General features: G+C 37.8%; 1 protein-coding gene across 34 annotated transcripts in view; it reads right to left on the bottom strand.

Annotated features, from left to right (window-relative positions):
* The window catches only part of Khdrbs2 (KH RNA binding domain containing, signal transduction associated 2), a 570923-nt gene that overhangs the window by 260475 nt on the left and 285884 nt on the right, over positions 1-24564 (bottom strand). For 33 of the 34 annotated variants that reach the window (XM_087205165.1, XM_021259405.2, XM_087205160.1 and 30 more), the window contains one exon: positions 18752-18898. The exons of the other annotated variant lie outside the window; for it this stretch is intronic. In XM_087205165.1, the coding sequence (XP_087061291.1) occupies positions 18752-18898 (147 nt within the window). The remainder of the gene's footprint in view (positions 1-18751; positions 18899-24564) is intronic. 34 annotated transcript variants of the gene reach the window in all.

The raw sequence follows: 24564 nt of genomic DNA, 5'->3' as shown, positions 1-24564 counted from the left end.
GTTTTTAATGTCTTGAATATCTGTTTGAATCTGTTTAATGTTTTCCATTTCTTTCTTATGCTGGGCATTCATGGCTTCCAGCATGTTTCTGATCTCATCTATTTTCTTATCTGTTTCTACTCTAGAGCTTCTAATTATGTCTTTCATTCTGCTCACCATGTCTGTATTTATCTGGGAGATTATTTCTGCTTTGACTTTTTCTAGAGCCTCATGCATCTGCTTTCTTACTTCCTGTGCTATCAGTTCAGGGTGTCCAAGTGGTTGCTTGTCAGACTTTTCCACCTCATTTCCCCAAGAATTTCCTTTTTGTGGCATGGAGCCTGCATTTGTGCCTTGCTTAAGTGTCTTCTCATTTTTGTTTTTGTACTGTCCTTGGTTTAATTCCTGGGTTGATATTTCAAAATTGCTTAATGTAGGTATCTTTATTGCTTGGGTTTAGAACTCTTGTGGAATGATTGCTTTTCAGAGGTGTCTTTTAGATACAGCCTGTGTTTGGCTATTTTATTTTCCTTATACCAGGCAGAAAAATGACTCTGAGGCTGTTTTATTTTCCTTATACCAGGAAGAAAACTAATTAGATCAATCACAACATGTTAGCCCAAAAGACATAGTCAGTAATACCATAGCATCAAGCACAGCTTAGAAAATGACAATTTGTGGTAGTTATTAATCTATCAATTTTAACTATGTGAGTTAAATTAAAACCGAGGACCAACCTAACATAAGTTTATAATGAATAAGCTCTTCAATATAGCATCTTTCCCCTTCAGGGTGGGGAATTAAAAGGAGTTGGGGAGGGAGGGACAGGTAGAAAGAATAGGTAAGATTAGTGGTGAAGCCCGAAGACACAGAAAGATCACACAAACTCTAAGAAGTTGTTAAAGACAAGAGAAAATGGCAGAATGAAAGAACAAAGATGTGAATAGAATCACCTAACAGCAACAGGGAGGCTAGATACCAAATTTACTTTCTTTTAAACCTAATGATAATCAAGAGAAGGAAAAAGAGAAGAAAAAAACAATAAGGGAGAAATTCGAATTCAGTGCAGAAAGCAACAAATGGGGAGATGAGGAGCCATGTGGGACAGCAAGAGAATGAGTGAGAGAGGGGGAAAAAAGATAAAAGAAAGAAAAAAAAAGAAAAGTAAAACTTTGAAGAGTAGAGAGAAAGTAAAAATTAAGAATTGAAAATAGCAGAAAAAAATTTTTTTTCTTTTTTGCAAATAGCACTAGAAATTATGGGCCTCCTTCAGGGTTTGTCTCTGCTGTCACAATAGGCAACGTGGGAGTCCATGTGCATGTACGAGTCAATGAGTCTCAGCAAGCCAGCAGCAGACCAAGTACAGTGATCTGATGTGCCTTTATTGTAGAGATTCTCTTTGCTTTTCCCCTGAGCTTCAGTTTTCATCGAGGAGCCTCAGAAGCCCTCTTTCTGTTACTAACTTCTGCTCTATCTTGTGGCTCTCAGGACAAGGGTCTTTATAATCTCCTGTGCTTCTGTAGTGTGGGACCAGGTAGCAGAAAAGCCAGAAGGCCAGAGGTGCACGGGGGGGGGGGGGATTGGGACTTGAAAGACGCCCACGTGGCTAAGCAGACCTCGCCGTGGCGTGGGCGGGGCCAGGGACGGCCGCGTATCTTCAAGCTGCTCCTCTCACCTAGTAGCCGGTCCAGCTTAGACAGCCTTCATTTTTAATTTTTAATCTTTGCTTTCTGACAAAAATTAGACAGTAATGACAGTTATGGAGGCCTAGTAAACTCTTAGTCTGTGACAATAAAACACTATGCCAATTTTACACATAGACATACAACACATATCCCACCATATTTCCTGATGTGGAATGTTAGTTCTGGAAAGCAGAGTTTGGAGTTTAAATGTGATATCAAAAGTATGAATGAGTCTGCTTTTAGAGGCAAGGATGATTTAAAAGTAATGACTTCCAATGCTGAGCATGTGGCTGGCCATTCTATTTTTATTTCTCATGAAGGTAGACTTGTTAACTGTCAAACACCCCTGGAATCATCACTATTTATTAGGGAAATATAATGTGACATTATATTTATTATAAACATTGGAGGGAGCTGCATGTGTCACAAATCTGTGCATAGCAGACAATATTCCACATGCATCTGGGCACCTAAGGTAATGTTCTGAACAGGAGCTGAGATCATGGTGCAAGGTAGTTATCAATTATGGCATTTGGTGGTATAAAATATGCTATGAAAACATGAACAATGGCATTTTAGTGATAAAAGAGAACACTTAGGAACATAGAAATTCCAAGATGAGGTCAACACCACTGCTTCAAAAACTCACTTTCCAAAAGCTGAAATTTTGCTGTAACAAAACATTATCTAAAGTATGCTGGGAAGGAATGAAAAAAAAAATCTGAACAAAGGAATTCTTGGACAATTTAAAAGGAATTCTTGCAGACTGCATTTGAGAAGGTTTGTTCAGTATCTGGGGCTCAATACTGGAGCATGTGCTTCGTTTCGCATGCACAAGGTTTTGGGTTCAATCCCCAGTACTAAGAAATAAAATATAGAAAATTGTTTCAATTTCTTCACTGCAGAACTGTCAAAGACCTTAAAATGGTAACTGGGCTGGGGCTTTTCAGGAGGGAAATAAGAGAAAGCAGCATTTTCTAGGCTTAATTGTCCATAGGAGCCCGCTCACTTTTTCTTTTCTCATAGACCACTTCCACAGAAATCTTGGCAAGACGACACTCTACCCTAATCTAAACTGAACGAAAGTCCCTGTCACCATCTGAGTTGGACACTGGGCCTGTGGAAGCTCACAGGTTCTTCCACACCCTCACATTTCGGTGGAGAAACTTGTACATGGACCTTAACAAATCCGAGGCAAAGACTTCTTGATAACAAAATAAAATAACTTCCATGATCTATACGTTGGAATTATTTCTTAGCAATATTTAAAAAACTGAGCCTGAGGAAAATATTGGTTTTTTTCACTTATGTCCCACTATACCACTTTTGCATAAAAAGACAATTTTCATGTCTCCCCCTGTGCCTGGAGAATGGCCTCTTCCAGTTGTGTTTTCCAGCTGCCTCTGTGCAGCACAGTAGCCCCTCAGGACTGACTACAGACCCATAAACGTCCTCCTTCCCCTGAATATACCGCAATCCAAAGTACTGAACTTCCTCCAGCTGTGGCTCAGTTCACATACAGAAAAATCAGGAGTAAAGGCAAGAGACTGATCCCTTCTGTCTGTTGTATCAGAAGTGGTGCTTACATAGCACTGCTCTTTAGGAACCACACATAGAAGGATTTAGGCAGATGCAAAAATTCATTTAAACCTTTTAAACCTGTTTACACCACCAGAGGCTACTTCTACCCACCAATATCTATTGAGGCTGACAGTGAGTATAGAGGAATCAAGTGGCTTGGGCTTGTAAAGTGTAATGTAGTTGATTTCTGATTTCTGATTTCTGCAAGCTGGGCTTCAGAGGAGAGATCAGGTTGCAAACAACACATTCACTCTCAATACGTACTCTGGCACATTACATTTTCACTAGGGCATTGATCAAATTTTTCATTTCTAAAAGTAAAATAACTATTTCTGAAAAATAAACCCTTTTCTCCTTTTAAATTAATGGGCTATTATTCCATGTGATTGGATTTTTAACAAAATTTCAAAGTAATGCATGATGAATTTAATTAGTAATGTGCCTCAAAGATATTGAGTTATCTAAAATATGAAAGAAATCGTTCTTTTGGTCTTACTTTCAAGTGATTCTGACATTCAAGTCATAACATAAATGGCAAATGAATGAGCCAAACAGCAGTGGCAGAAATGTGCTCAAAAAGAAAACCACTTAAATAGATTTCCACACAGGTGTCTAGGCAAAAATAGAGTTTGTCAAGAGGATTAAAAAGAAACAGTAGAAAACAATCTGTACATTCTGTTCTATGCATGGATAAACATCTGAATGCCTAGAAATATTTAGGCATTTTATGTTTTGCTATATAATTAATTAATTATGTACGAAGCCATGATTACTATACTAATTCATGAATACCAAAATACTGTATATCGCAGAGAATTTATTAATGATTACACTTCCATGAAGGCAAGCTAAGTTTTGGTGTTTTTGGGAAAAGAAAAGTTAATGCTGGTTTTCTAAGGTCAGACATGGAGGTGATAAAAGTGGAATGCTGGCCTCAGGGGACAAGAGCGAGGGTGGGTTTGGATCTGCTGAGTTCTGTGAAGCTTACTGTCTCCCAGGCACCAGCAGAGCTGTGTTGCTGGGTTCTTCTCTCACTGGGACACAATACCTAACAACAACAACTTAAAGGAGAGGAGGCTTAATTTGGCTCACAGTTTCAGGGAATCCAGTCCATGGTAAGCTGGCTCCATGGCAGAAAATTTATGGCAGAAGTATATGGCAGAGCAAAGGTGCTTAGTGCATTGCGGCTGGGAAACAGAGCAAGGAACACCACCAGAAAGAAGGGACTAGTGACCAGACAGACCCCAAGCCCAGCCCTCTGAGATTGACACAGACACACCCAGCCATGTGCTCCACCACTCCCTTGGGCAGATTCCAAACCCAGGTTGGCATCCCTCCTGACCACCACAAGAGTGTTTGAAACATCCCTGTTTCCCAGTAAAGCACAACCACGAGGGGTCTGGGAACATGAAGGTCAGGAAAAGAGGAACTAGATTCCAGCACAAACCCAGGGCGGGAGGAAGACAGGACACACGAGGCTCCCCACTCTTTCCTGATCTCTCAGTACTCATCCTAGAGAGTGAAAGTCAAGTGTGGGTTGGAGAAATGCTTAGTTTTTAGGTTAATATTAATTTCTTCCAGTTATTTCTTTCTCCACAAAAGCTCCATAACTATTGCAGGAAATGAGTAGAAAACAAGAGAAGATTAATATTTTCCAGATTGACTGGATAGGGGAGTGGAAAATGTGATACCATAAAAACACTCATTTGTATTTCCAGTAGGTGGTAGGGTTTCTTCCATTATAATATTTTACAATGATATTGTATTTCCAAAGAATCAGAAATACATCATTTATAATTTATATATATGGCTATTCTGAACTCTGCTCAAGTGTTCTCATTCCAGAGGACCAGTTAATGCATTTCTTGCAGAGGAGAGTAGAAAGCAGTGGGAAAGGGACTGCTGATAGATAGTTTGATGGATAAGGTTTAGAACATCACTTCAGTCAGAAGTGGAAGTTTGAGTGACTGCGGTAAATTAATCTGAAGTATAGTAGACAGCTCATAGTCCAGTCTCTTCACTTTAGTGTAACTTTTCATAATGAACTATATTTCCTGATTTTATTTATTAGAGAGAAAGTTTAAGGTCAGTTGGCAGTAGACATTAAAAAGGCTCCTGTTTATTTAGAGTATACACCTTTCTCCTGTTCCATCTGACCAAGTGTTACCACTGATATCGGGGGAAAGAAATCTCGGGATGAAATACATTCTAAGTGTATACGAAAACTGATTCAGCATTTGTATTATGCTTAAAACGAAATTTGGAAGTGAAAATTATGCTGTGAAAGATAATGAACTACTGTGCTGTGTGGTGATAAAATTACTCTGCAGTAAGATAAAATATTCATTCATTTAAGAAGATAACTGTAAGGAAAGTTACTTTTCTGTTCTATCTTCAGATAGTTTGAGGCAAAATGACCTGTGTTTTTCAATATAGATCATTTGATATCTAATATAAAATAAATTTAGCATCTTACTGCAGTTTTAGACCTGGGCTTTTATATTCCTTCTCTCACACCAAGATCTTGGTGTCGGTATGTGAGGCACTGAAGTGAATCCCCTGCACTTCCATGAACCACAGTAATGAGTACACACACTTTTTGGTGCTGAGCATCCGAGGTTCCATCTGTTTCCCAGAGGGCTCTCCTGGTGATCAGTGTGCACCTGGCCATCACAAAAGCTGCAGAAAACACGGCTTAGATAGTCTGTGTAGGAGGCCAGGCCCCTGGGGTGTGGTGTGATGGCATAGCCCCACTCTCCACAGTGTCACGGCCATGTAGTGCTGGATGCTTGGCCCTTCATAACTGCTCCAACTCTGACCTTGTCTTCTGGAGGGGGAATTGTTGTGATTTTAGGTTTTATTAAACCATCAGAATTTATTAAAACCTTAGGTTTTATTAAACCACCAGAGTAGGATAAATATTTCTGTCTTTTCAGACATTTCATTCTTTTCTTGTCCTTCCTTATCCCATATTTTAGAAAAATATCTCCTTAAAAAATAACATAGTCAGAAATACTCACGCGTTTACGAATTAATTTCTACAAATAAAGCTAATTTTGACAGCATTAGGAACATAGTTGAGCAATTTGTTAAATAATTCTAATGCATGCATGGGGTAATGTTATAAACTGAGACCTATCAAAATTATTTATGGAGATATAATCAAGACATACAGTGAATAATTAAAAATTTTTCATTACACATTGCCATGAATCCACATTTTACAAACTCCTCTTTGCTTCAGACACATTTACCCCATCTTGCCGGCCACTTTCTGAAGCAGTTCTGGGAGTCCTCTTTCATGAGTGTGCTTTGTTGAGCTGTTGTGGCTGCCCTATGTTCTAAATTAACTCCAACCATTTACCTTCTGTGGTCATTTTGACTTTGGGGACAAGCCAGGAGCTGCACAGTGCCAGAGGCAGTGAAAGGTGGGTAAGGAACATGCCATGATGCGTTTATGAGCCTGCCTTTCTGTCGGATGGTCCTGGGCAACACAGCCACTCATTTTTTATTACACCATGTAAAGAAAAGGGAGCTTCCAGAATTGCTTTAGAATCTAGCAAGAGCAATACAATAATTGGGTTTAAGTGAGGGAGAATAGTCTTAGAGGGATTCATGGCAACATGTCCTTCACTGTAATAAACTCTAAAACTTTAATATTCACTGTATATTTTGATCACCCATGGATATTATATATTTTCTTTTAACATTTAAAAATTACTCAGAACATCTGCCCATTTTAATGCATCTGGATCACTTTTAACCATTAATAGATAATAGCACAAATCCTATTTTCCTTTAAAATTTTATCTCAGTCATGCATGTATGCATTAATTAATATATTTTAAATATCTTGTTCAATTAGAGTCATACAAATGTTTCAAGATACATGAAGTTACAGAGTGTGTCATGTTTTAATTATAAGGCTTGCATAGGGTTTCTTTCCTATATATGTATTTTTAAAATATATAAAATGTCATTGAAACTTGATAAAGGAAAGGAAGGAAGAACAAACAAAAGGAAGGGAGAAAACAAAATGAAAAAGATTATGATAACAGTGCATCAGGGTAGATCTAAGGCAGAGAAGAATTCGATTTGTTTGAAAATGCCTTGAAATTTAAGCCAATTTTCTGAGGAATTCACTGGATCAGAAATCACAGATATACATGAGAACGGGATGTGCAGGCCACAATGGAGACACAGCTGGAAGGAGAGAGGGAGGCCAGGAGGAAAGGGCAGAGATCGGTGCTGGATGCTCCAGCTGGGCACAGAGCCTGGCACTGAGAGCTGTGAACACAGGAGGAGGAGGAGGTATGGGAGGATCCTTGAAGGAACTAGAGAAGGGATGGGACAGGTGTGCACCAGGATAGAGTGGGAAGGCTGCTTTTCATGTTCCCTCACTCTCCGGGGTACTCAGTCCTCTTCAGGTGCTGTATTATTGTCTTTCCTACTCTTCAGTTTTCAGGAGAATCCATCTCTGTATACACACACACACACACACACACACACACACACACACACACACACGAGCCCCTTCTCATCCCCTTCTCATTGCCCCTTTCAAATGCTCATTAAATCTATAATTTCATTACCCAGGTGAGAGAGCCCAAAAATCCCACAATGGTAATTTCAGATAGATAGTGGTTTTCCTTGTGCTACTGAGGATAAGCAATGACTTGTTTTTGTTACTATGTCAGTTCCTGGTTTCTCTCTGCGTTCCAGCTCCTAGGATATCCCAATGTGCTGTACTAGTAACTACTGGCTACACTCTAAGGAAGGGGGGCATGGAGAGGTTGGGCTCCTCAGAGGGCCTGGCAATGTGTAATTCCTCCATCTGTCATTTTAATGCTTCTGCTTCTGCCACAGGAGTTCTGACACACACTGCTGGCCTATGTTTAGAACAAATGAAAAGTGCTTCCACTGAGGAGCACAATGTATTTGTACCACAAAAATTTAAAAACAAAGAAGAGGACCTAAACAGAAAAGTCAGGAAAACATTATTGAATTAATGAGTATCACAGAAAAAGCTGCACCTGCCTTGACATTAAAACTAATATTGGCAAATGCACATTAAAGAGCAGTAAGTCCAGATTCATCTACTTTACAAGAAATAAGAATTATATGATGCTCTAAATACAAAGGAGCTTAACACTTAATTACAGAACCACAGCTACCATCCAGCGACCACTTTGGTCCTCTGCAGGACAGGATTGGTGATTTCCCAGCACCTCAGCCTTCATCTTTTTATAATTTCCCAGAGGAGGAGCTGCCGGACCCAGCCCTCTTGCTGTTTGACAGTAAGCAATTCAGGTAACCATGCTGGCTTTTAGTACCCTCCTTGGAAATGACTTTATGCATGGTTTTCCTCATTGGAAATGGCTGTCCTCGTGGTTTTCAAATGTTCCTTTAAGGAACTTGATGGTTCAGAAAATTCCCTAGGGGCTTCCTCAGAAAATAATACATTTTCAAGTATTTTTGCCAAACATTATTATTTAAACCACCTTACAAACTTATCTATTGTTCTAAGCTTTACTATTCTTTTGACCTCTACAACTCTATGAATGAGTCCATATAGGCACAAGAATAAAAGCTTTTGCATAGAAAACATTTTCTGTGACAAAAAGGCATGCACTTAATGCCGGGGTAGCAGGTATCCAAATAAAGAATTTTTGGAAGTGATATTGCCCCCATCCATAGGAGCACGAGGTTGATGATGTCATCTGTACAAGGCTGACCTGTGTTTTGCTCTGTTTCCATTGGGACATGTAAGTTCCTCAGAAAGGTTTGCTCTCATTGTGTCACAGGCTTCTGCTCTTACCAGCATTCTGTTCACCCTAACAAGTCAGTGTGCTCCTTCACATAAAGAATATGTCTTACACGGTGGGTCTCTTGTCTCTTCTGTATTAAAAATATATTTCGGATAAAATGGTGTCTGTACTTCATGGAGGAATAGTGCAGCTGAAACCTTATACTTAACTGTGGTTGGTCTATTTGCGGGTTTCAGGGGAGTCTTTACCTAACTTACTGGCAATAGTTTCACCTTTCACTTTTCAAGGAATTTCATTTTGATTATAGTGTCTATTCTTGTTTATAAATTACCTTTGTATAAAAAATCTTTGTAAAGGTTTTCAAATTTCTCAAATAAGACTATTATAAATGAAAAGGAAGGGCAGAAGAGGGGTAAAAGTGTAACTCATCTGGAGGAAATGAGATGGTGTCTTCTCTCCTCCAGTGTGCCCTGGATAACCCACAAGACCAGTGAGACTGGGCCAAGTTATTGCAAAAACTAGTCAGCTCCAAATTCATTTTGACTTAACGATAAATACTGGTTGGAAAACGTGAAACTTCAGATTAGAAAAGTAATTGAAACAAATCACAGAGTTTCTTAGAATTCTAAAACTCTTTCAATCTTATTATAAAGCAAATTTAAATGTCCATATCATAGCTGTCAAGCCCTAAAATCCTACATTTTAACAAAGAAAACAAAGAACATGGACAAAGGATCTCTGAGATGTGGAAGCAATCTAAAAGTAAGCAAGATTTCAAAAATCACAGTTGACTCATTGTGTAAAGAGAAATGGTATAAGTGATGGATTTTTTTCATGCACAGACAGTGCTACAGAGCCCTGATGACTGAGCTGCAGAAACAGTACATCAATAATTCAAATTTCATCCCCATGTTCCTCAGCTGAGTCATTTGGAAAACCTTTCCTGTTTGCATAAATCATATGAAGAGCTAATTAGTTAAAAGTGACTATACTTTCAGTCTGTTTCAAATATATTTTTAAAAACCTCATCATTTTAAGTATTCACTTCACAGGAACCTAAATCATTCTTCTTAATGTTAGAAGCAACAACAAAAACAACAAAATCCAGAAATGCCTGGTCTTCTTTACGGAACAAAATACCTTCTTATTTGGATGCCAGGATACACTCCTGATTACCATATATTTTAATTAAATATTAATAGTTTAGCCTCTCCCATCTTATTTTTGCCATTTCATATGAAAAACTAGGAGCAGCTACAAAAATACAAAAGATATAATCTGCAATAGAAATCTCAGCATAACAACAGGACTTGAAGATAGACTTCAAAAATTATCTGTGACATCCACACTTACAAGAGTAAATTATTATTATTCTCTTGTAATTATTGATCAAATTAATCTCCAAACCAAAACCCAAACAGCCACTAATAAATACCATGCTCAAATATGTAAAAGTGACATTTTCTGTTTATATCACTCGTGAAGAGCTCTGTCATCTAACTAGGTCAAGTATTAGGTATTGTATTCTTCTTCATTACCTACTGTGGAAAACCACGTTCATGGGAGAGATCAGGGCTTGAGAGGCAGCTGTGCTTTCTCGCGCTGCTGCTGACACGGGTTATAAACCCCACTGAAGCGGCTCGGCCTCGATGCCCTACTCTAAACGAGAACCCCGACGACCCTCACGGGCCATGAGGACCCGATCATGTCCACCCCAACCCCTTGGCCTAAATAACTCCACTGTCCCTTCCCTGAGGAAAGCCGCATTATGAGTACACACAACCATTCTTACTTTAATTTTTGCTACTTCAAACATTCTGATCTTAATATTTCCCTCAGAAGTGTTTGTTAATGACAAGGAATTATCACGGACACGTTTTTCGGGAAAACTGAGGCCCTGAATGCCGCTCTGCATCATGCACAGAGAGCTGGCGCTGCACCTGCTCGGCGTGCACAGGTGAGGAGGGCTGGGGCCATGCCCTCTCCCACCGCTTCTTCCCGCACGGTAGACTCCTAAGTCCAGAGAGGGAAGACAGCTGCAATTTAATTAAATTAAAGTTATAAATTAAAGTTATAACTGGGCTCATTAAAACTCTAATTGCTTAAATTGAGACTTTTCTTATAAGAGAGTGCATGGAAACCTGTGTTATCTATTCGTGCTATGATTAAGAATTTAGAAAGGGTGGCTTGAGGGTATATTCCAGCAGTAAGGGGCTTGCCTAGCCTGTGTGCAGTCCTGACTCATTCCTCAGTAATGAAAACTTTTTAACAAAGTGACAGTGTGTTCCGAAAAACAGAACCAACTCTGTATCGAGTTAAGTACAAAACACAAACCACGGAGGGTTCGGTTCTTGTGCATGGCCTTTCTCTAGGGGTCAAGTGGCACAGAAGCGAAGGAGAGGAACCGGCGAACCCTGACACTGGCTTGGACACAGCTCCCGGTCCCGGGTACCTGGGTGTGGGGAGGAGCCTGGGAGTTTCCACTGAGGTTGCTAAAAGCAGTAAAATGAGGTCAGTTAATCAAGAAAGGGGACTTCAAAATGAGTTCACACTGCATCTCACGTAGCTGCAGAACTGGCTCTTTAAAGAGCAAGAACTAATCTCTGGAACAGAAGTTGAAGACATATTTCAGTAATATATAATTTTGCAAAATATCTATTTTAAAGCATTGTGCTCTTAAGTTTTTCTGGTTCCACTTTTCAATTCTCAGCATGAAATAGAACCTTGGACTGTGGGCCACCCACACCTCCAAGCAGCTTATCCAATGCTCCCTCTCCTCCTCCTCTCTTAGTAGACACTCACTGTTTCTGGGAAGTCAGCTCTTCCATAGCAGTTGACTTTTCTTTACACTAAAAACCTCACTTTCTGTTTCACCACTCTTGCCTACTCTATCTTCATCATCATCATTCTTCTTTAACCAAACACTTACCCAATCTGTTCTCTCATTACCAATATATTTCAAATAATTCCTCATAATCTTTACCTTTTAAATTTTAGAATAATTTTCTGGGTCTTGAATTCTACCAGTACAAGTCACAGTGTAACCCATACTCTTAGAATCAGGCCTGGCAGATATCTGCTACATTCATTAGTACAATTTATTTTACTTATTTCTACTTATTCACTCAGTTAAAATTTATTGAACAATTTACTTGACAGATTCTGATTACTCACTCACTTTCTGCCCTCCATTCCTCTTTTTGTACCAAATTCTTCAATAATCATTAATTTTTAAGATGCTTTCACCTCCAGTCATTTACACAAGTCAATTCTAGCATATGTCCCTTATGTTCCTATGAGAAACTACAGGACAGGTATTTGTTAAACATTTTAAGATAATGTAAAATTTATGTTTAACCCTCCATGGTTGTCTTACATGAGAATTTGATAAACTTAGGTAAAATTCTTGATTTGGAGATCAGTGCTGCCTCCTGAGGATCTACAGACCTTGGGTCACAAGGATAAGGTTTTAGGAATGCTGCTAAGCCCATGCATGAAGGACTGCAGCATTTATGGAATTGCAAAAGAAGTTCTTTTGATTATAGAATCAGCTAATGGAGAAGAAGTAACTCATCAAGGTGAAATTACAGTGCTGGGAGAAATGAGAAAATTATTCTGGGCATCTGAAAAGTAATCACAACACTCACAAAGAGTGGCCTTGGAGACTTCAGAACTCTCACAGTGAGACCAGAGATAATCAGTGACAAATTGCTTCCCAAGGTGTCAAGCATATTTCCACATCCTAACCCGGCGTTCACAGTCTGGCCTATCACTCTGCAGTAAGCATTTGATCATCTGCACTGACCAGGAGGAAAAGAAACTTGGATTAGGCTTTGTGGGAAAATCACACTCAAATAATTGTTCAGTACTTCTTTTCTCTGACTGCCAGGTTATGCCAATCAATTAGCAGTGCTAAAGTGGCCTTGGATTTCAATAGCCATATGATACCGTTACTCATTGTGGTCTCAGAATCAATAATGGTTTTAGCTATGTTGTAAGTCATGGGTCTTTATTATTCATTACAACTTCTCAAGTAAGAAATGCTCATTATTAGGTGATCATGAATTTCTCCAATAAAATCTGAATGTGATCATAGTGCTACAGCAACTCAGGAACCATTTCTGAGCAAGTAACAATCACATAAATTCATGTGGTTTGTGCTGACTTCCATAGGTAGCCACACTATTAGAATCAATTAATTACAAAAAAGAAAAGGAATTAATTGGTTATCAGGATAGCAGTATGAGGAAATTGTTGACAACATTTTAACAACCACACACTGAAGGAATGACTCCCAGGCCATGAGTTGTGCTTGCCTCACTGCATCGAAATTTATTCATTTATGTATTTTTAAGCTGTAACTGATCTTTGTTTTAAAATGTTGTGATAAAGTTTGAACTCCTGCCATAAGCCCACCATGATGTGTGTAAGTGCTGGGTGTAAGTGCTGCCCGCCCTAAGGGTGGCTATCAGGAGTAGAATATAAAGGTCAGAAAGAGGGTTGCTGTTGTCACTGCTTGTTGTTTGTTGCTTTCTGCTTGCTACTTTGCTGCTTTGCTGTCTTCCTGCCTTCTGGCTTCCATGAACTGTTTCTGTTCTGCGATGCCCCTCTGCCATGCCACCCTGCCTTGGAGCCAGTCAAATATGAACTAAAACTTCTACAAAATGTGAACTAAATAAATCTTTCCTTCTTTAACTTTGAGTGCTGAGTAGTTTGTCTCACCAAAAGGAAAGTAATTTAGAAAACTATATTCCAAGACTTTATTTAAAATTTTCAGCACATTAAAATCTAGAACTTCCTCAATCTTTTAGATTGAAAATATGTGCTTTCTTTTGTATTGTCCTTACATCTAGTTACTTTCCTGCATGATTATTATTAGCAATCAGTGTCATTTTTCCTGTTTCAGAGCTAGAATTACAGTTTTTGAAGAACACAAAGCAAGAATGTTCTCCGTCTTTTACCGTAAAGAAGAAAAAATTTTTACTTTTCCTCCGTAGTCAAACTCTTAGTAGGTTTTCTATATGCATTTCTAAGAACTCAAAAGGGAATGTTGTGGCTTATGTCTAGATGTCCCTCCAAGCCTCAGGCTGTCATAGGTGGGGCGTCTCAGAGGTGGCTGGATCTAGAGTATGTGATGCTGGGATTATGGGTGTGTGATTACTAAATTAGTCTGATGATTATTTTGGCACCCACCCTAAACCAAGTATCCTAGATGGAACATAAAAGGGGCAGGAAGAAGCTGCTATTGTCACTTGTGGCTTGTTGCTTGCCTTGATGCCTTCTTCTTGCCAGGAACAATTTCTCCTCTGCAATGCCCCTCTGCCTTGCAGCCCTGCCTCAGAGCCAGCCAACTATGAACTGAAACCTTCACAAACTGTCAGCTAAATAAATCTCTCCTCCTTTAAATTTGGGTGTCAGCTATTTTGTCCCAACAACAAGAAAAGTAACTAATACAGGGAAATAATGTGCCCTGACCAAATCTTTTCAAGAATTATGGCTACCTACAAGACACATGTTCTATATAGTGAAAGAAAAAAGGAACCTGGACTTATGTATATTTTTTCCTGTGTTGAATTGACTTAAAAGTCTTACAGATGAAACTAGTAAAGGATACACACACACACACACACACACACACAGCTTTACATAAAATATAAAAACAAAACGTCTCTATATCTATCTATCTATACCCTTTTCTTTAAATTATATGAATCTCTAGTGGTGGTCATTAGAATCTTAAACCAGGCATGACAAAATTTTTCAAGTTCTGTCAACTTTGATGATATTAAAATGCTATGTATTATCTGTGTTGAGACCAATAGGGCTCAATAAAACAGTGTTGTGATCTCAATTATATCAATAACAGAGCTATTGGAATCTTTTGTTTTCTGTTTTTCCTTTGGATGTGCTGGATATCAAACTTGGAACTTCATGTGTGCTGGGTAAGTGATCTACCACTGAGTTACACTGCCAACTCCACAGTTAGTAGAGAAGGTAACAGGACAATCTCTCTGATAGCTGTGATCTAATCCATCCCAATGTCCTGCCGGCATGGAATCTCCCTTTTCATCATATGTACACATTCAGTGAGCAAAGTTCTGCTGAGTACTTCATAATTTCTATTCATAAGACAATGTATTGTTGCAATTTTTAGTTATTAAGTATTAGTCAAACTTTGTAATTCAATTTAATAAGAGTCTGTGAATTTAAGAAAATAAAGCACTGTGATTACTTTGAAGAAACCTGTGGGCTTGGGTTAGAAAAAGGGAATTGTATTTGGGGTACTAAGGTGCCCTATCAAAATACACATGTATGGGGCTGGGATTTAGCTCAGTGGTGCTGCCGCCTCCCTCTCAAATGTAAGGTCCTGAGTTTGATCCCTGGTACCAAACAAACAAACAAACAAACAAAAAACCAAATCACACCTGTGTAACCACACATAGAAGTCCCAGTCCTGAACTATAAAAGAGAAAAACAGTATGACATATACTGCCAATATGTTTATACATCTTTATGTATCTAAAGGGAAGGGAAGTATGCTAACATTACTGACACTTATTTTAACTTACAATTTTATATCCCTTTTGTCATTATTCATTGAGCTATTTATTAACAGTCCTAATCAATATTTTATAAAGAAGCACAAATATAAGGGGAAATTTAATACCACTATTGTTTGAAATATTATATATTTAAAATTGGCAATCTTCAAATTAATGATGTTTCATTGACCTGCTACTGTATTTGTTTGGACAAGACTCCAATCTGAATGGGAAAATGATCACTTGTCTTGAACAATTCATTTAAGTGCTGAAACTTTAGCTGGTTTCCAACCTTCTAAATCATTTGGTCATTTCACAAGGAATTGTAGGTATTGAAGTTGGTACTCTTGGATGATTACAAGCCCTGGACATAGAAGAAGCTGGGTAAATTCTGCATCACCTAGAGGAGGAAGAAGGTGCACTAACTGCAAAAACACTCGCTTTGGAAAGAAATAAGATGTCAGTGGAGTTTCAGGGTCCTATTCAACACCAGACTTCTCTGTTGTTCTACAGTATTGGTCACGATACTTTACCTGGGATGTTTATAGACAGTAATGTCCAGCTATAATGGAATTCTGTGAACTTTAATATTTATATCAGAAGGAACCTGGATAACCAAGTGGTTTTTATATGACGCAAAAAACCCCCAGGCATTTTAGTTTTTGCTCCTCATGGTTCCTTCTGGGTGGACAAATACCATCCTTTGCTTGGTGCTGAAGCAAGTAAAGCAAGTTGGGAAACATCATCTGCAGAAAGACTTTTGGTGATAGCAAACTATATAAACACAACATTGAGACAGACATCGGTGCCCTCATGACATTTACATATATTTATATGTATTTATTATTGTTGGTTTCTCTGCCAGAAAGATGTATATTTCCCTAAGGAAAATGAATAGGATAATTAAAGTGAGGACAGGTCAGGAATAAAGGGACAACATATTGATGTGTTGGATAGGGCAGTCAGTGAATAATATGACAGGATTGTATGATAGGAAGTAACAGAGGCAGCCATTGTAGATTGCATGAGTGGGGAAGAATTTCCTGCAGAGCTAACATTTGACATGGTGCCTGAATGACCAGGGCAGAGCTGTGTCAGTATCTTGGCGAAGACTCTTCAAGGTCCCCGAGTGAATAGTGAGCTTGGCGTGTTGGGTGGAGAAAGCCAGATACCTGGAGCCCATGAGGGATCAGTTCGATGTGCAAAATCAGAATCACAGTGCTCTAGAGGTAGGAAAGGTCACCGAAGCCAAGGTGAGGTTACAGTACTTCACTGGGGACCCTGTCTGGGGTGTATCTTGATCTGGGGCACAATTCCCCAGATGTGACCCAGATTTTTATTTAACTGCTCTGCAGAAGTCTTGCTGCCTTTTGGTTGGCTATTCCATCAGTCCAACAGTCAAATATCAGGCCAGGCAAAATAATGCAGATACAATGTCCACCAAGGCAACACCGCCAACCCTGTCTGACACACATGGACCTCAGGGGAAGAGAAAGCCAAATATGCTGTTGCCACTTAGAATGAAGTATTGTCTTGTCTTACACATTTTGCATCAAAAATCATTCTAGGTCCATCTACTGTAACAATAAATTAGATTTTTAAAAATTCCTTTAGTGCTTTGTAATGTTTTAAGTCTTATGTGCATTATCCTATTTAATATTCACAATAACTGTGATAGAATTCAGTCAATTATAATTATCTTCATTTTAAAGATGAAAATGTTGAAGCTCTGAGAATTTAAATGACTTCACTACAGTCAGGAAATGAGTCAGAAATTTAAGTAGTCTGAGCTTTATGCTGCCCTGCATGTATCATCAAAGGTCTGGTCTGAAGTAAATATAGTAAAACTCCTTACTCAGTACAGCATTAGGCATTTAGTTTGAAGGCAAAAGGAAGAGAGAAAATATTATCTGCATCCTTAAGAAATATGAAATCTATTAGAGAAGTTTTCAGATGAGCATCAGATAATAGCTTGTGCAAAAATTCTATGAGTAGTTAAGAATACTTAGATTGGTAAGGGATTATTTTATAACCTCTTGACAAAAATTAAATTTTAAACTGGGCATATAAATACTGTGGCTAGATCTTGATGTTTTTACATTCTGGAAATTCTCTGATTTTCTTTTTTTTTTCTTGGTACCAGGGATCGAACTCGGGTCTTTGGGCTTGCGGGGCAGGCTGCGGAACCAGTGGGCTAAATCCCTGGCCCCTTATTTTCCTTTTTTTACCTCTTCTAAAAATCACTGCCAGTCAATCTTACCTGTTGCCTGGGAGTTTATTGCTTATTTTAAATATCCAATTTCTTCATTTTATAGATTAATCTTAGCCACTCACTTTCTCTGCTGAGCACTTCTGCCCAGACACCCAGAAAACTTAACTTAGGACTTCTCATTATTTTATTCCCAGCTCTAAACCCAAAGCCAGGATTCCTATTGGAATGACTGCTTCCTAGAATGCTAAATTGTGAACACTTAGGGAACTTCACTCATTTGACCTTCATCTATTTCTTAGAAAATCTATGGATTCTACTGCATTTGCAACTCTGAATTTGCTGTCTTATTAAATGAACATTATTTTTCTTACAAGGTGCAATGAGTTTATTTTTCTAACTTTGCTTGGAGTTGACAAATGCCTGGCTTTATTAGTTTTGATTATTTTATACTATATCTTACAATGAGTCAGCAGTAGGCATACTATCATAAAAAATACAAAATAAGAACCAAGATGCATCATGTAAAGGTACAAGTTCCCAATGAGAAATGTAAATGTGCTATATACCTAAAATGTACCAATAAAAGAATTTAAGTAATCAAAAAAATACACTGAATCATTTAAAATGATATAATTGCCTTACCACAGATAAATTATATATCTAATCTCGTTCCATCTCTACTATACTTGCAAGTGTTTTCTATCTTAACTGTTAATTACCAAAAATACATATCAGGTGATTAAGACACAAAGCAGAAATATAGTATATATATGTACATGTGTCAAATCAGTAGTGTATGACGACATGGCATGTACTGTGCTAAGTGATTTTTGTATGCTATTCATTGAAGCTTAGTATCAATCTTATAGGTATATAATTAGTTTGAAATATGTGTTTCCAACTAAAATGGCAGTGAGGATCAAAGGCATATTTTAAAATCAAAACTGATGAGAAACACCTCTGTAAGAAGTGGAAAACACTTACAGGAACCAGGAACTTTTTAATCTCCTCCAATGCATGACTCATGCGTGAATAGGCTTCCCCAGGTGGCGCAAACACTTCAATCAGTACGTGAAGTTCATCACTCAAGTGGGCATATTTAGCTTCCCCACTCTTCCTTAGTTCTTCTTCCTGTGAAAGAGGTTATTTTTAGCAATATATATCCACCCATTTTGCATTGATTTAACATTTACTGAGAATATGACAGAAGAACATAATCTAAGCAAATTTTCCATGAGTAGAAACCCTTTGAGAAATAAAAACTTGCTCTAAGCCATTTAAAGATTTAAAATTCATTTTGAGTGTTTGAATGATTTTCAAACCTTGGCATAATTATTATCTATGGCAGGTTTTAACCAAATGAATGAAAATGCTAAACTTCTGCAAATAGGTCACAGGAACACCATGAACCCTTTGGTGTACATTTATATTTGGAAGGGAAGGATTATTTTGTCTCTAATGCACATGTGATGTAATGTACATTAATGTACATTAATGTAATGTACATGCTAGTTCACAGATTACAAACAAAAGATTATCACTGTGTTCTTTAAAAGAACCAGGACTTCCCAGCCACTTTTTGAGAATTTGCAGATTACTTACTCGTAAGCTGCCTTAACGAAATGGTTAGCACCAAACAAGCCTTATCTCCCAGCCCGTTTCCCTTGAGAGATGTAACCGAGATTCACACCACATTTTTTCTACCACTTGCTGTCCCATTCTGGTGGACAGGGTGATTGCTCTTAGGGTGGTGCCTTAACCCTATGCTGACATCACTCTGCATGAGCTACATAGGCTTCTGCTTCAGCAAGCCTCTGTTTCTAATGGATGAGACTTTTATAGTTTTGTGACCATGCTCTGGAACCTAATTCAGCACAAGTGCACAGCAAATCAGCATTTGGGGCATGCACTTTGTTCACGTGTGCTAAGAATTTCATTCGTATCACTCTACTCACAGTAACTTTGTCCGTATGCATACATTACAGATTGAGAAACTAAGGTTGAAGCTTTAAATATCTGCAAAGCTGAGATTCAAAACAGTCAGCTCATCTGTATTTTTAAGAATATTAATGGAGCAAAAAAGTAGTTAAAAAGTTAGAAAAAGATGTGGAGATTTCTCACAAAACTAAAAATAGAGATTCCATTTGACTTAGCTATCCATCTTCTATGTATTTTCCAAAAAGAGTTGAGTCATCATTTTACAGGGATATATCCATACCTATGTTTATAATAGCTAAATATGAAACAGCACATATGTACATCAACAGAGGAATGGATAAGGAAAATGTGGTGTTTACAAACAATGGAATACTACTATAGCATAAAGATAAATGAGGCATTTGTAAGTGGATACAACTTGAGAACATAAATGTTAGACATAGTGGGATACACAAGTTTAAATGACTCATGGCTTCTATGAGAAACTCAAAGTTGATATATATGCAAATGAGGTGGAGGTTCAGAAGTTCCCCAAATTACCTATTTGGTTGTTTCAAAATCATTTCAGTATATATGATATTTTGTTTCATTTCTGCTACTAGTTTCTCTTAGTTCACTGAAAGGAAATTTTGTGCTAATATCTGTTTTTTTGTTGTTAGAGAGCAACTTTTGTGGATGTCTTGTACTTTGAGTAACAACTCTGAAAATGAGGATACAGAGTCTATTAACTATTTTTATTCTCATTTTGTTACGAAATTTTCATTTTTTTATAAAATAAAAAATGAATTTCAAAAGTTAAAATAATTAATAGTTTTTACCCCAATACTTGTTAGTGAAACAATGAGCAGTTGTCTGTCTGTATACCCATCTATATATCTATATATCTATGGATCTGTGTCTATGTCTATATCAATATATCTACATCTGTATCATCTATATCTGTATCCATGTCTATCTGTCTATATCATCTATATCTGAACCTGGGATATATACTTTTCACCATCTCAAATTTAGTAGTGGTAACCTTCAGCCACTCTCTACTTCCCTAAAAACTCTTTCCAACTCAAACTGGGAAGTTTTACTTAAGGGCTTTTCTTAGGCCAATTCTGTTTGGGGATGAGAGAACACACCCATGAGATGTGAGCTGCTTGTGAATCCTGAGACCAGCCTAGTTGGGACACAGATGCTGGAGCAGCTGGGTCAGAGCCATGCATGTCCCGGCTGCCCGCACGTGAGGTCATCATGTGCCCTGTAACACTCGCTAATGGAGAGCAAGAGCGTGGCGCACCATGGCCCCGTGGAAAGAAGGTCGAGAATGTGGTCTCCAGTAGTGTGGCCGTGAGTCTGCTCATGACGGGAGCATGAGAGTGAGAACTGGGCTATACTGAGCTTTCTTTGACCCTCTCAGAGCTCACATAATGCTCAAATCTGTCCCTTGATCTTCTGCCTGTTTAATAACAAAGGCCACAGTGCATGGAAGTTTACACAAGATACAGCAGGGGCATAAAGCAAAAGAGTAAAGAAAAAGATGGAAAAATAAGAAAAGTTAGAAAAATCTTGAGGGCAAATTGAAATGAATAGTTCCCAAGATGGAGACGGGATCCTCGTGTAAGAAAAGCTTTGTAAAAGTGGATGGCAGGGTCAAGATGTTAGATGCACAAAGAGGCAGAATGGACTCCATGTGACTGTGTGAAGCACTGCACACTCCCTCGGTCTCATTCAGTCTTCTGAGAAAGGGTATTTTTGTTCCATTAAGAATATCACGCTCATCACTGACTTTCAGACATCGGTGTGTGATGTTTGCATACTACAGTGTAATAGTCAGGAGGGAATATCAAATCCAGTTTTATACATCCCCAACAATTCACCCCTGTGTAACATTATACCTTAAGGTAAAATATAAGTGAAATAACTCAGTTTTCCTAAGATTTATTTTATTTTATTGTAGGTACATTAAAAATTTTTAATAGTACATATTTCCCTTACATAATGATCACATTCATCATAGGGAATTTGTACCTGTACATGATATATCTGGATTTTTTTTCCATTCCACTACCCTCCCTTCAACCCTTCTTCCCCTCATTTATAAAAGCTTTGTTTCCATTATTTTCCTTTTTTGTTTCTTTTTTCATTTCCCTTCCTTCCTTTCCCCTAACCTCTACCTAGTTCCCTTTCCCACATGTACATTTTCTTCTTATTTCACAATATATATTACATATTTTGGTCCTTATTAACACTTTCGGTTTCTCACCAGAGGAAAAAAATGTGATATTTACACATATGTGTCCAATTTATTTCATCTAACAGTATGGTGTCAAGGTGCATCCATTTACCTAGAAATCTCTCAAGCTTACACTTCTTTAGGGCAGAGTAGCACTCCACTGTATAAAAAAAGCACATCTTCTTTATCCATTCATCAGTTGATGGGTTGTCTCAAGATTTAACTGTTAAAAACTGTGCTGCTATAAACATGGGTGTGTATATATCACTGTTGTATGATGCTTTTAATTCATCTGGGAAGGGGAATAGCTGGGTCAAATGGAACCTCTACTCAGCTCTTTGAGGAATCTCTACACTGATTTCCACAGTGGTTGCACCAGTCTACATTTCCATCAACAGTGGAGAAGAGTTCGTTTTTCCCCATAGCCTGGGCAATATTAGTTATTGGTTGATTTCTTGATAGCAACCATTCTTTTTGGAGTGAGGTGGAATCTCAGCATTGTTTTCATTTGCATCTCTCAAATGACCAGTGATGTTGAACATTTTTTTCATGTATTTGTTCGCTGTTTCTACTTCTTAATTTGAGAAATGTCTATTCATTTCAGATTCCCATTTTCGGACTGGGTCTTTAAGTTTTGGGGTCTGATTTTTTTTGAGTTCTTTATATATTTTAGACATTAGTCCTGTGAGGAACACTGGAAAATTTTTTTCTCACTATGTGGGTTGTCTCTTCACTTGATGGGTGGTTTCTCTTGCTGTGCAAAAGCTTTTTAATAAGATGAAGTCCCAGTTGTTGATTCTTTGTGGTATTTCTTGTGTGACTGAAGTTTTGCCTACAACGGTATCTTCCAGAGTTCTACTTATTTTCTTTTCCAGAAGATTTAGTGTCTATTTTAATATTCAGATACTTGATCCATTTCTGTTTTAGTTTAGTGCATGGTGAGAGACATGGGTTTAGTTTTAGTCTTTGGGATGTAGAAAGCTAGTTTTCCTAGTACCACTTATTAAAGAGGCTATCTTTCTTCCAGTGAAAGTGTTTGGCCCCTTTGTTGGAGAAAAGATGGCTGAGTATGTTTGGAGTTGTTTCTACATCTTCTAATCTGCTCTATTGATCCTCAGGTCTGTTTTTTGCCAGTACCATGCTGTTTTTATCACTGTGGCTTTGTAGTATAATTTCAAGTCAGGGCTTGTGATGCCCCTTTCTTGCATTTGTGCTCAGAATTACTATTGCAAGTCTAGGTTTGCTCTAGTTCCAAATTAATTTTATTGAGGTATGGTATTTAGTGAAGTATTTGTGTGAGGTATGCTATTATTATTTTGATTGGGATTGCATTAAATTTGTTTTACAATTTTGGGAGTATGGTCATTTTCAATATGTTTGTTATTCCTACCCAAATGTTATTCCATTTTCTGATATTCTTTTTCAGAGGTCTGTTGTTTTCAATGTAAAGATCTTTTGCTTCCTTTGTTAGATGGATTCTTAATTATTTCATTTTTTTCAATGCTATTGTGAAAGGTGTTATTTCTCTAATTTCTCTCTCATTCAGTTTGTTATTGGTTTACAGAAATGCTATTGATTTTTGAGTGCTGACTTTGTTTCCAGCTAGGTGACTGAATTTGGTTATTAAAGCTAGGAGTCTTTTGGTGGGGTCTTCTGTGTAGAGCATTATGTTACCCACAAATAATAATAATTGAATTCTTCCTTTTCTATCCTTATTCCTTTGATTTCTTTCTCTTGTCTAATTGTGCTGGCTCATGTTTCTAGAACTATGTTGAATGAAAGTGGTGATACTGGACATCCTTGTTTTAGTCCTGATGTTAGAGTGAGAGCTTTCAGTTTTTGAACATTGAGTATGATAGCTGTTGTCATAGATGACTGTTATCAAACTGAGATCAAGACTATCCATTCCAGTTTTCTATATGATTTTTATCATGATTGACTGTTGGACTTTGTGAAATGCTTTTCTACATCTGCTGAGAAGATCATGTGATTTTTATCCTTGGCTCTGTTAATATGGTTTATTACATTTATTGATTTACATATGTTGAATCATCCCTGCATTTCTGGGATGAATCCTACTTGGTCACAGTGGATAATCTTGATGATTCACTGCATTCTGTTTGCCAATATCTTTATGAAGATTTTTGCATCTATATTCATTAGGGATATTGGCTTGTAATTCTCTTTTTTGGTTGGATCCTTTTCTAGTTTTTGTATCAGGGTAATACTTGCTTCCAGAAATGTCTTTGGGAGTGTTGCTTCCTTCTCTTTCAGCTTCACTAAAGAGTCTGAGGAGCAGTGGCTTTATATCTTCTCTAAATGTCTTGTAGAATTCAGCACTGAATCTATCAGGACCTGGAATTTTCTTTGTTGGGTTTTTAATTACATCTTCAATTTCACTGACTGACATTGGGGATTTAGAATCTTTATATCTTCTTGACTCAGCTTTGGTAATTCATATGTACCTAGGAATCTGTCCATTTCTTCTGTGTTTTCCATCTTATTAGAATACAGGTTATTGAGATAGGTATTGATGATCTTCTGGATTTCTGCAGAATTGATTGTGATTTCACCCTTTTGATTCCTAATTGGATGAATTTGAGTTTTTTCTTTCCTTTTTTGATAAGGTTGGCTG

The sequence above is a fragment of the Heterocephalus glaber genome, unplaced genomic scaffold, assembly GCF_053883595.1.
Source record: "Heterocephalus glaber isolate CG9 unplaced genomic scaffold, H.glaber_assembly_v1.0 deba00000594, whole genome shotgun sequence".
Taxonomy (NCBI): Eukaryota; Metazoa; Chordata; class Mammalia; order Rodentia; family Bathyergidae; genus Heterocephalus; species Heterocephalus glaber.
This window is presented reverse-complemented; position numbering and strand designations above follow the sequence as displayed.